The sequence below is a fragment of the Urocampus carinirostris genome, chromosome 2 (genome assembly GCF_059441175.1).
Source record: "Urocampus carinirostris isolate Australia breed hairy pipefish chromosome 2, RoL_Ucar_1.0, whole genome shotgun sequence".
Taxonomy (NCBI): domain Eukaryota; kingdom Metazoa; phylum Chordata; class Actinopteri; order Syngnathiformes; family Syngnathidae; genus Urocampus; species Urocampus carinirostris.
The window spans coordinates 7,768,651-7,780,476 of NC_142350.1; the positions used below are offsets into that span (position 1 = coordinate 7,768,651).

At 44.7% G+C, this 11,826-nt stretch overlaps 1 protein-coding gene across 2 annotated transcripts; it reads left to right on the top strand.

Annotated features, from left to right (window-relative positions):
- Positions 1–3,864: 3,864 nt before the first annotated feature.
- Positions 3,865–11,380, top strand: LOC148370883 (uncharacterized). Of its 2 annotated transcripts, XM_088328677.1 has the most exons (3): positions 3,865–4,200; positions 4,453–4,517; positions 6,182–11,380. In XM_088328677.1, the coding sequence occupies exon 3, from the start codon at positions 6,366–6,368 to the stop codon at positions 10,224–10,226; it is 3,861 nt and encodes a 1,286-aa protein (XP_088184803.1). In that variant the 5' UTR covers positions 3,865–4,200; positions 4,453–4,517; positions 6,182–6,365; the 3' UTR covers positions 10,227–11,380. The 2 variants fall into 2 exon arrangements, with proteins under 2 accessions (XP_088184803.1, XP_088184802.1); XM_088328676.1 differs by lacking the exon at positions 4,453–4,517.
- The last annotated feature ends 446 nt before the right edge of the window (positions 11,381–11,826 follow it).

Below are 11,826 nucleotides of genomic sequence, written 5' to 3' on the forward strand. Positions count from 1 at the left end.
TCGGTTACTCTATATAAATGTAAGTTTTTGTTTCGGAGAAACACTTTCAAGACGAAATTTTCGTCCACGGTAAATACTTGTTTATCATGGACAAAATTGTAAGATGTGCGTTGGCCAACTTAGGTTGCCCCCAACAGTGCTTGCCTAGCTTAGCTTCAAATATTGACTATTTTTCATTCCGTTATTTGGTCATCCACATGATTGGATTACTCTTTATGGTTCAACATTATTTTGTGTTAAAGAAGCTGCAGCTGCAATTAGCGAGAAATTTTGGTCTGCAGTAAACACTATCAGTCTGTATGTGACGTTCATCTTACGTTGCCACTCACCAAGCTTGCCGAGCTCGGCTTGATAATTTTTGTGTTTACCTTAAAGTATTTGGTCATATTGACTTTTAATTACTCCCTTCAAATGGAAACTTGTTTTTTTCCAACAACGCTAATGTATGAGCAAATAAGTTTGGTCTACAGCTTAGACTTTTACAAGCAGCGGCCGTCTTACGTTGCCACTCACCAAGCTTGCTTTCTTAGCTTACAATATTGACATTGTTTACGTTCAATTTTTGGTCATATCCACGTAATCTTTTTAATCTCTGAAAACAAAACATTATATTATGTTTTGGAAAGCTGCAATCAACAAGAAATATTGGTCCACAACAAATTCTAGTGCTGTATGTAGCGACCCTCGTTCATGCACGACACAAGGTTTCACAATCTCTGGTTTATTGCCTGCATTCAGTAAATAAAACAATACAAAAGTCAGGGGTCTCTGTTCTCGACTGCAATTATCTTCAACGCTTACAAAAATCACTTAAGCTACGGCAAGCGCTGAAGCCCATAAAGTGCCAAACGAAAAAAACAGTCGCAGACGCCCATGACTTAACAACTGAATGAGGTACCGGAATATTAACAGTAATACAACAAAAACACAGATTTTGTGAGAATTCAAAAAAACATTCAAAACAATCAAATTTAAACTCTGTTACACCTATATCATCTTACGTTGCCACTCACCAAGCTTGCCTCGCTTAAAAAAAATACTGCGTTTACGTTAAAGTATTTGGTCGTATTGGCATGATCGGGTTAATTATTATTCTTTTTAACATTGGTCACATCGACATGATTGGGATATTATTAACAACCAAATCTCGTTTTACGTTTTTAACATCTGCTATTAACAAGGAATTTTAGTCTACAGTCACTATTTGAATGTGTGGTGGACATCTTACGTTGCCTAGCTTGCCTAATTTAGCCTAAAATATTTACCGTATTTGCATTCAAATATTATGCAAGCATGATAATTTAATCTTATGTAATTGTAACTCATTTGCTTTTGTTTTATTCTATTTGAATTGTTTTTTTTTCATTTATTTGATTTGATATAATTTCATTTTATATTATTCAGCTAAAAAAATGGTTTGGAAATGGTAAAATATTGAAACTACATATTTGAAAAATTCTTATCCCCAAAATGTTTCCGAAACAAGTATTTTTAACTTAGCCCGAATATTGACTGCATGTAAACATAATCACCAACACACACGAGAACATTTGACGTGACAGGTAAGTACACGTTTTTTCCTCTCGCCTGGTATAAAAAGGATCCCTAAGAGGATCAAAACCATATGTAAATTGAGGAAAAAAGGCGGCGCGAGGAAAGTAAGGAGAGAACCTTCAACTTGAGGGTTTGTAAAAAAAAAGTTACTTTTGGGGGATGGAATATGTTTTTGTCAGCTCATGGGAACTTTTTGGCCTCAAAATTAAACTTTTTCAAAATAAAATACAGAGACTTTAAGATGTGGATGTTTCCCTGTAACAAATTGATCTCACATATGAAAGCGCCGTTTTATTTTGCATTATTTGTAACTAAAAGTTTAATTTTCGTGCAAAACAAACACGAGTGGCAAAAAAATCACGTTACAACTTGTGAATAAAAAATGTGTTAACTACTCGCTGGACTGAACTGCACCTAAAGGGCCCGCACCCTTGCAAAAACAGATAATCCAATTGGATGGAACGCTCATGCCAGACTCCGCCCACTAGGCCGGCGGCTCACTTGATGATACTAAGGGCTAGAGACACAAAACATTTAAGGATTGTGTGTGCGCGTGTGTATGCGCGCGTGTGTGTTTGCGTTCTTGTATTGTGCTTAAGCACAGCGCAAACAAAAAAAAATCTGCTTGTATTTGGGTTTTGTTTTGCGGTTTGGGCAATGCTTCCCAACTATTATTACATTAAGAAAAAAATAAATCGAAAAGGGCCATTTTTGGAGGGAGGGCAAAGGGGCAGAAGGTCTATCACCACATGATGTCTCTTTGTGCACGACACGACGCAAGTTTTTTTTTTCACATTAAACATGGAAGAAATATTTCAAATGAAGTCAACCAGATTTTTTTTACCTGGTTGGGGGTCACTGCGAGCCTTTTTTTTTACTTTTACTGATGGTGATGATGTCATAGCCCCGATGTCACAGTAACGATGTCATAACAAAAAACAGTTGTTTAATCACTATTGTCATCCACCAAAGCCACTTGAATGCCTGTTATCTCCTTTTTTTTTACATTTCCGCACAAAGGAAAATCTGAAAAGTCTTCTTTGGCCATGTAATGTTTGTAAGCTCCTCCACATACCTCAAGTTGTACATGAATTTTGATTAAGGACCCCTGTTTTTCTTTGTGTCTTTCTGGGTTTGTATAAACCATGTTTGACAACGGCAAATAAATCCTTTTAAAGCTTTTGAATTTGTATGCATTGATTCTTTTTTTTACTTTTTATTAATATTTTTCCTTTAATAATAATCACCTTTTATTCTTTCAGTTATTTCCCTTTTTCTGTTTTTTGTCGTTTTTTTCACACTTCTTTTCATTTTTTTGGTTATTTTTCAGATTTTTATCACTTTTTTCAAATTTCTCCTTTTTCAGTTTTTCCTTTGTTGCTTCTTTTCATATTTTTTTCTTTTTTCTTTCTAAAAGTCCTTTTTTCTTATTTCTCTTTTTTGTTTTTTTCTATCACTTTTTTTGTTTTCCTCTTCTTTTTCTTTCTTTTTTCCATTTTCCTCTTCTTTTTTCTTCTTTTTTTAAATGTTTCAGTTGAAAAAAAATAAATTGTTTTCCTTTTTCTCTTTTTTCTTTTTTGTCCTTTAATAGTTTTGTTACTTTTCCCCATTTCTTCTGCTATTTACGCTTTTTTCCTTTTTTTGTGAGATTCTCCCTATCTTTTTTCCTTTTTCTTTTATTTTCCATGTTTCTCTCTTCCCATCTTTTTCTCTATCTCGTCATCATTTTTTATCTTATTTTATTCCTTCCCCCCATCTGTTTCCCATCTTTTTTCCTTTTTCTTTTTGCAGTCATTTTTTAAAATTATAGTAAAATGAGATATTATGTTTGAGCAAAGTTATTTGTGGAGTGTGTATCAAATATTCATCAAAAATAATTTATGATTTATTATTTTTTGTGATACTATATTAAGATATCTACATTGATTATATATTTTTCTTAATTTTATTAAAACATATTCGTAATTCATATATGTTTTTTAGCACTTTTAAGCATTTTTTTTCTTATTAACCTAAAAAAATGAATTGATTGGCACAAAAGTTGCCTAAAATTAGCAAAAGTTTTGCTACCGTGGCAATATTGTTTGCTTATTTTTAAAATATGTTTATTTTATCATCCCCCAAAATGAAAATCTGTCGTTAACTCAAGTTGAATAAACCTCAAATTTAAATAATTAAATAACACAAAATCTTTATGAACACCCATGTTTACATCCCGAGGCGTGTACACGCACGCGCACGCGCAACGTTAATAACAACAACAGGCCCAACGTGCTCACGCATGCTCAGTTAAGCGGACGGAGAGGAGCACTATTTGGCAGGCAGGGGTCACCGGTGAGGCGCGTGAATGCGGGGCGGTGGTCGCCGGCCGTACACGAGCAGCCCTCCCCCTTCTCCGGCAACGGGGAACAGGGAAGCCCAAGGCGGGGAAAGGGTGGGTGCTAATCGGCTTGCTTGCGAGTGGGGAGCTCGGAGACAATGGCGGCGGCCAAGAGGTTTTTGTTAGCGGGCTCTGAGTGGACGGAGCCAGACAGGCCTTCTTAGCCTTTAGCCCGGGCCGTCACCTAGCTAGGACCCCTGCCTCTATCTTCGCTAATTGTGGGATTTTTAACTGCAATTGAACCCTCACTTGACGACAAAACCAAGGTGAGGGTGTTATTATTCTTTTTTTTTTAAGTATGAAATAACGTATTTCTTCTCGGCTACGGAAAGTTAGCCTGTTTGTTAGCATTAAAGCTAACCGCTAAGCTAACGTTTTAGCGTCACCGTTTTATTCTTCTTTCACTTTAATTTCTGAGTGCTTTTCTTCTTTTATTGTATGCAAATTACACAAACTAAATGGCAGGGCACAATTTCCCCCGCTGGGCGTTCATTCTTCTCCGTCTGCCTCATATTTAGCCCGTCTACCGGCACTCAAAGCTCAGTCCCGAAAATTAACCTACCAGTTACGCATCACCGAACAGGTAAGATGCTCAGAAATGCAACGAAAATGTTAAATATTTCGCAATGTGGGCACCAAGATCGATAGAACTTAAGTATCATCGATAATGCTAATAGGGAAGTGATTCTAATACCGACGTGATTGACAGGTCATGGCGATTGACAGTCTCTTATCTATCTATCTATCTATCTATCTATCTATCTATCTATCTATCTATCTATCTATCTATCTATCTCTACCTACCTACCTACCTACCTACCTACCTACCTTGGTCATATCCCTCAAGAGGGGTGGCCGACAGCAAGACAAACACATACAATAACAAATACAATAAAAGGGAAAAAAATAGCAAAAACACACAACATTTTTTGGACCATGGCCAATCCAAATGCCCAAACACCTAAACAAGATAGGCACCTCGGCACCTAAGTTGGTCATGCTTTCGTCCCTCCAAATGAAACGGGACACGAGAAAGCGGCTGCGTCACTCGGGTCAGTGTGACACAACACACTCTTTTGTTCAACAGCAGGGCCCGACAGCTTTTTCTGGTTTACCCCTGCTGCATCATAAGGGTGTCCTGCCCTTCCGTTAGAACATGTCCAAACATTCTACTATCCTTTCACAACACCTCTGTACTCATTCCTATCACCAACAATAGCTCTAGCTTTCACTAGATTTAGACCTCTTTCCTGCAGTGCACTCATAACACTATCCATCCACGTCAATCGCGGCCTTCCTCTCGGTCTCCTTCCATTTACTCCAGCTCTGTAGATCCTCTTCAGCATTCGCTCCTCATCCATTCCCTCCATGTGTCCAAACCAACCGAGTACTCTCTTATCCACACGTTTTCTCAGTTCCACGACTACTCCAGTTCTGTCTCTCACATGTTCATTTCTCAATCTATCCAATCTTGTCACTCCTAACATACTCCTCAAAGACATTTAATTTCCTTCTCAAATCTGCATTCAGGCTCCAAGTCTCTGCACCATACAACACAGTCGGCACAATCCCACTCTCATACAGTCCCTTCTTAACAATAATACTCATACTCCTGTTGCTCATCACTCTCCTAGGAGCACCCAAAACCTTGCAGCAAGTCTCTTATACCTGACCATTTTAATTTTAAACGTACTGATGAGATATCTCAACAAATATTGAATCACTCCAAGGAATCTATAGCAGAATTGTAGATTACTCTCGTGTTCCTTACATGAAAACCCTTTCTAAATTACGGCTTGTTTCTAGAATTATAATTCTGTTTCGTCACTAATAACAACGCTGTGCCCGCTGTTAATGACAAGACTATATATTATATAAGATTAGATATATAGATTATATTTGGGGATCTGTTTTGCCCTTGTTTTGTAAAAAATATTCAGCCTCTATGGTTTCCCTAGGAAAAAAAAGCCAAGCCTGGTGGTTGAGGACGGTAGAGACTGACAGCATAATTGATCCTATAAAATATTTTTCAGTGAAACTTGTGATGAAGTGTTGGTGCAAGAGTCTTTACATGGTGGTCAGCCATTATTATTTCCTGATAGTTTGGTTCAAGAAAGGCATGGTGGTGTGCCACTGTTATAAAACACTGCGTGGACTCAAAAACACAGCAACACTTGATAATTTAAAAAGTCATTGGAGTCCTGATGCAAACATTGATTTTAACCTTCTGTGATTTTGTTTCTACAGGAAAAAGTTCTGCTGTCTTCCGCATAACATCGTTTGATGTCATTCCTAGAGGATCGTAAAGGTCAAATTTTCCATGTGGTCTCATGTCTGGACCAGTCTCGAGTCCTCGTCGGCACAAATGAGAAATTGATCTCCCGAGGATCTCCCAGGGTCACCCTGACTCCGGTCCCCGCTGGCTTGGGAGATGTTCCAATTCAGCAAGTACCCCATGGAGATCCTGGAAATGCTGAGCGGTCACCAGGCGCATCAGTTCAAAGGTTTGGGCTTGGAGCGTCAGCTGAGCCACCAACAACAGGTCCAACTTCAGCACCAGCAGCAGCTTCAGCAGCAGCACCAGGCACCAGCAGACACGTCCGGGAGTTTGTTGTCCGGCCTCAGCCTGGGAAGTCGGAGTAACGCCTTCGCCGACTCCTCCTCCTTGTTTACCAAGATGAGCGCTCCGCCCCCATCCATCTCCCACCAGAGTCATTCGCCTTCCTCGTCCCACAGCTCCAGGAAGTCGAGCAAGATGAGCGTCGGGGGTGGTTGCTCCTCGTCCGGGTACCCGCAGTTCTTGCGGCCTTTCCACCCGGCAGAGACAGCGCTAGCCCAGGAGCAACTGCATTCAGGAATGGGACGCTTTGACTTTGGTGGGGGCGGGGCCAGCAGCGGCAACGGCGTGCTTCCAGCGCCGCCGCCCCCGCCATTACATCCTGGTTTGTCTTTGCCGCAGTCTCCCGCCGGACCTTCGTCCTCCTCGACTACCTCCACCTCAACCTCATCCTCCAGTAACCCCTCTGGCAGCACGGCCGTGCCCCTGGTGGGCCAGTCTGACCCCCGCAGCCTTCACCAGCAGTTCAGCTGCATGCTCGCTGCTAATCAGTACTTCCTGTCGGGGGTCCCGGCCAACAGCAGCTTAGAGCAGTTCCTGGTCCAGCAGGGCACCCACAACCCCCTGGGCCTAGGTCTTGGTCAGGGGGCAGCTGAAACCAACTCGTCTTTGGCCCCTCCCCCAGCCTTGCACGCTTCTCACGGCCACTCTGCTCCACAGGCTCCCCAGCAGCAGCAGCAGCTCACCCCCCACACCTTATCTCACCCGCACAGCCACACACACCACCCTCACCCGCTGCATCCTGCCCCTCAGCCAGCCCCCCTTGGTGGATTTGATTTCCAGAGCATTCCTGTCCTGTCGTCCAATCAGATTGCCTCCCTCATGCAGCAGGAAGCGGGCATCCCGCTACCCTTGCCCCTTCACCTGTCCTTCCCCAAAGAAGATGCTGCCAAGTCAGGTGAAGCCCCCTCGTCTTCCTCCTCGCTTTCCGGCAGCGGTGGGAGCAGGCGGAAAAAAGCCATGGCGGGTTACCTGCCGCAAAGGAAGGCTGAAAGTCAAACTCACAACTCTGGCACCCATCGACAGGGTTCATCAGCTACCGGCCTAGTCGGGATGAACGAGCAGCAGCATCCGACACTGCTTTCATCGCCGTCACAACACCCGTCATCCTCCGCTGTATCTTCCTCGTCCTCCTCATCTTCGTCTGTACCATCCTCCTCCACTTCTGCTTCTGCGCAAGCAGACGGCGACCCACACTTGCCCAAATCCAGAGAAAACCGCCGCGGAAGTTCATCTGCTCAAGCTGAAGCGGAATCCCTCTACCACTGCGGAGAATGCGGTAAAACCTTTACGCATCTCTCCAGTCTGCGGCGGCACCTGCGCAGCCACGGCCTGACGCCCGACACCCTCAGCAGGAAGTCCGAGTGCGCCTCGCCGAGCCCTGAGAGGATCTTCTGCTGTGGCGACTGTGGCAAAAGATTCAAGAAACGCGGGCACCTGATCCAGCACAGCGTTACGCACTCTGAGAATCGGCCCTTCGTCTGCAACATTTGCCAAAAGTCCTTCAATCGACGCGAGTCGCTCACGCGGCATGAAAAGATCCACGATGAGAAGCCCTTCCGCTGCCCGGCGTGCGGTCGCTGCTTCCGCGAGAGCACCTCACTCCTCAACCACGCCGCCTCGGGCGCCTGCGGGAAGCCACCGCGAAGTTCCAAAAACCGTAGCGGTACAGCAGACAGTGGCAAATTGAGTCTTGCCAACCAAAACGCCACCGTTGACCCTGAAGAAAAATACTCTGCCGACTATTCGAGGAATCGCTACCCCAACCAAGCGTCCTATGACGAAGAGTACAGACGCTCGCAGGCATCGTCACTTTACTCTCCCGACTCCAACCTTACCGGGAACATGAGCAACCCGACCCTTCGGAAAGCCCCGTTGGCGCCGACCCTTCACCCCCACCCGCAAAGTCAGCAGCAGCCTCCGCCACCGCAGCACCACCTCCCTCTTTCCTCCCTGTTGGATGATTCAGAGGACGAAGTCACCAGCAACGCGATGTCAGCCATCGCTGCGGCGGCCGCTGCTTCGTGCGACATTACCACGGAGAGCAGGGACGGAGAAAGAAGGGACATCATCGGTGGCCTCCTGGGGGGTTTGGGATTCGGCAACCTGGGCGGGGGGCTGCCCCCCTCGCCCGGTATTAACGGCTCCACCGTGCCGTTGTCGCATCCCAGCCAACTCCAGGCCAAGCCGCGGAGGCCCCGCAAGCCTCGAGAGAAAAGGGACCCCGACGCCGTGGTCAGGAGGAGGCGGAGCCCTGCCCCACCTGGCGATGGCTCGGAGCGGCCGTACGGTTGCCAGCTGTGCGGCAAGCGCTTTCGGCGGGCGGAGACTCTGCGGCGACACAACCGAGTCCACACTGGCGAAAAACCGCACGCCTGCGACGTTTGCGGAAAAATGTTCCGGGAACCTTTCCACCTCACCAAACATCTGACGGTCCACTCGGGACAGAAGAACTATAAGTGCAACCTGTGCGGGAAAATGTTTGCCTACGCTCAGAGCCTGGTCCGACACGGCAAGCTGCATCGGAGAGGGGAGATCGACAACCAGGGGAGGAGGATCAAAGGAGCTGCTGCCGCCGCCGCCGCCAACGACAACCAGGGAACATCAGACTTCTTCTCCTCTTGTTCTCAAGAGGAGAAGTCTCCCACGTCTGGCACCCCATCCCAAAGGCTCTACACCTGCACCGTCTGCTGGAAGTCATTCCGCCATTATTTCCACCTGACCGCTCACCAGCAGACGGTGCATGGCGGCGGCGTAGGCCTGGAGAAGTCCTTCCGCTGCGACGTTTGCGGCAAATCCTTCGCTTACTCCAACAGCCTGGTGCGCCACAAGCTTTCGCAGCATGGCATCGACCGCAATGGCCACAGGGTGGAGCACTCGCAGCCGACCGGATACACGCCCGCCTTTTATGACTCTGGCTATGCGCAGCAGCCGCCTGCACCTCCCCAGCCGGACCAAGACCCCCATCTGTTTCACTATCGGCCCAGAAAGCAACCGGACAGCACTGGAAGAGTGCGCAGAAAGAAGCGACGTGTGGTCATCCACAGCATCATGAGGGACGGCAAGCTGGTTGGCATGCCGCTCAGCAAGGAAACGCGCCGCAAGTTGTTGCTCCTGAGGAAGAGGCGGGGCCGAATGTTGGCTCAGATGAACAAGAAAAAGCTCCTGGCGCAGCTGAAAGTCCGCGGGGGGTCGGCGGCTGTACGGTCCTGGTCTGGTGGGGCCGTCAAAGTCAGCGGTTTGGTGTCCATGGACTTCCCTATCAAGCGTTATCCGTGCCCTGTCTGCCCTGGTGCCACCTACGCAAAGAGGGGCTTCCTACTACTGCACCGCGCCATCCGCCACCCGCCTTGTGCGTGGGGGCGTCGCGCCCGCCTGCGCTGCCCCGTTTGCCAGCGGCGCAGCGGCAGCCTCCTTAAAGCTCTGAAGCACCGCAGCCGGCACCTCAAGGACGCATCCTTCCGCTGCCACAAATGCCGGTGCCGCTTCTGGAACCCGCAGCTTTTGGAGAGGCACAAATTCTCGTGCCGGGTGCACGCCCCAAGCGGGTTTTGGCCCGACGGCAAGTGGGCGACCGTCAAGACGAGCTCGCCATCCAACGGCGACCGCTCGCCCGCACCAATAACTCTGCCAGGTCATGACAGTTCTTTGCTTTTGACGGACTACACTCATTAAAAATGTTTGTACCTTTTTGCTTTATTTGTTTTCACCTTTTTTGTAATGGAAAAGTGAGTGGACAAAAGGGAGAAGAAAACAAAAGTTCCTCAGGCCCCCAAAACTTGCTGCCAAGGCGCATTGCCTCCCTTTGGTCACATTGGCACCCTCAACGCTTCCTTCATGGACCCTGCAAAAATTCACACAGACATTTACTGTATCTCCCTTGTGAACACTATTTTGCATCTACTGTATTTATTCGTGTATAACTAGCACTCGTGTATAATGCTCACCCAAATTCTTTATGAAAAATCAGTATAAAATTGTTTCACTTACTCAGTGCAAGCTAAGCATTGTAGGTCACAAACAGGATTCGAACAAATTCTCTACCACTAGGCCACTAGGGCTATAGATGACACAGGAAAAGGCATTTGATTTTCTCATCAGCACACTATTTTTATTCATGCTACCACGTTGCCAAATTCGTGGGGCCAAGATAATCATTTATTTACACATTTGAACTTTGAAAGACATTAAATACATACATTGTAATCTTTAATTTTGGTATTCTGTTTATAGTGTACGTTAACAATCCCGTTTCAGGGACAATTTTCTACATTTTTCAAATTCTGTAACGTACTACCGTAAACCCTCATGCGTAACGCGCACCTAAACTTGGGGATGTTTTTGGGCACAAAAAGGTGTGCCTAATACACAAATAAATACGGTATTTTGGTTTTTAAATCCTCGCAATTCTCCAGCGCAGATGCCTTATTATTGTTTGTTGAAAAAAAAGAAAACAAAGATGACATGACTGAAAAGATCTTTAAAAAAAAAGCAAAGTGGGCATTTTGTTAACCCATCAAGTGTTTGTGTAGAAATAACCCAATACAATTCCCAATTCTATTTTACTATATTCCGAGAACTCGCTGTTTTTTTACTTCCATTCTGTCGGTATAGTGAGGGGGGGGTTTACCAATTTTGTTTTTCTCCCGTGTGACATTTTTGTAACTCGAGCATGCACGCTTAGTTTCCGAATTTTTGATTTTGCTCCGGTTTCTGTCCAACTAAATCATGTAATTTTATTATTGCTATTGTTACTAAATGACTATTTTTTTGCATAAAGTGTCTTGTTGAAAACCCCTTAAATCAAATTAAAAATATTACAAAAATCACGTTGACTTGTGAAACTTTGTGTATTAAAATATTTGTTTACAGGTACAGTTTGTATCTAGTAGTAGATAAACATAATTCAATACAAAAAAATATCGATTTTAATAACGAGCGCCAACTTTTGTAGAAATTGTATTTTCTAATTATATTATTAGTTAAAAAAAACATTTATTTATAAAACACGAGCCTCGCCTAGAGGGAGGTGACATCATAATACAGCAATTTCTAGTAGTCAAATAATACACGCTATTCCTTTATTCAATCATATTTACTGCCAAAGAATTTGGGTTTGGATTAATTGTAAATTTTCACAAACTATTTCCCAAAGCAATTTATTGGCATTTAGAAATCCAATAGTTACATACATTAATGTATTCAACCCTATTGATGTTTTCAATGTCACTAATTAAATGATTTGAGATGCAGCGTTATTTTAAATTATGTATTT

What these genes read in the sequence shown, in the direction of transcription:
- LOC148370883 (XM_088328677.1), top strand. Translation starts at nt 6,366, where the DNA reads ATGTTCCAATTCAGCAAGTACCCCATGGAGATCCTGGAAATGCTGAGC.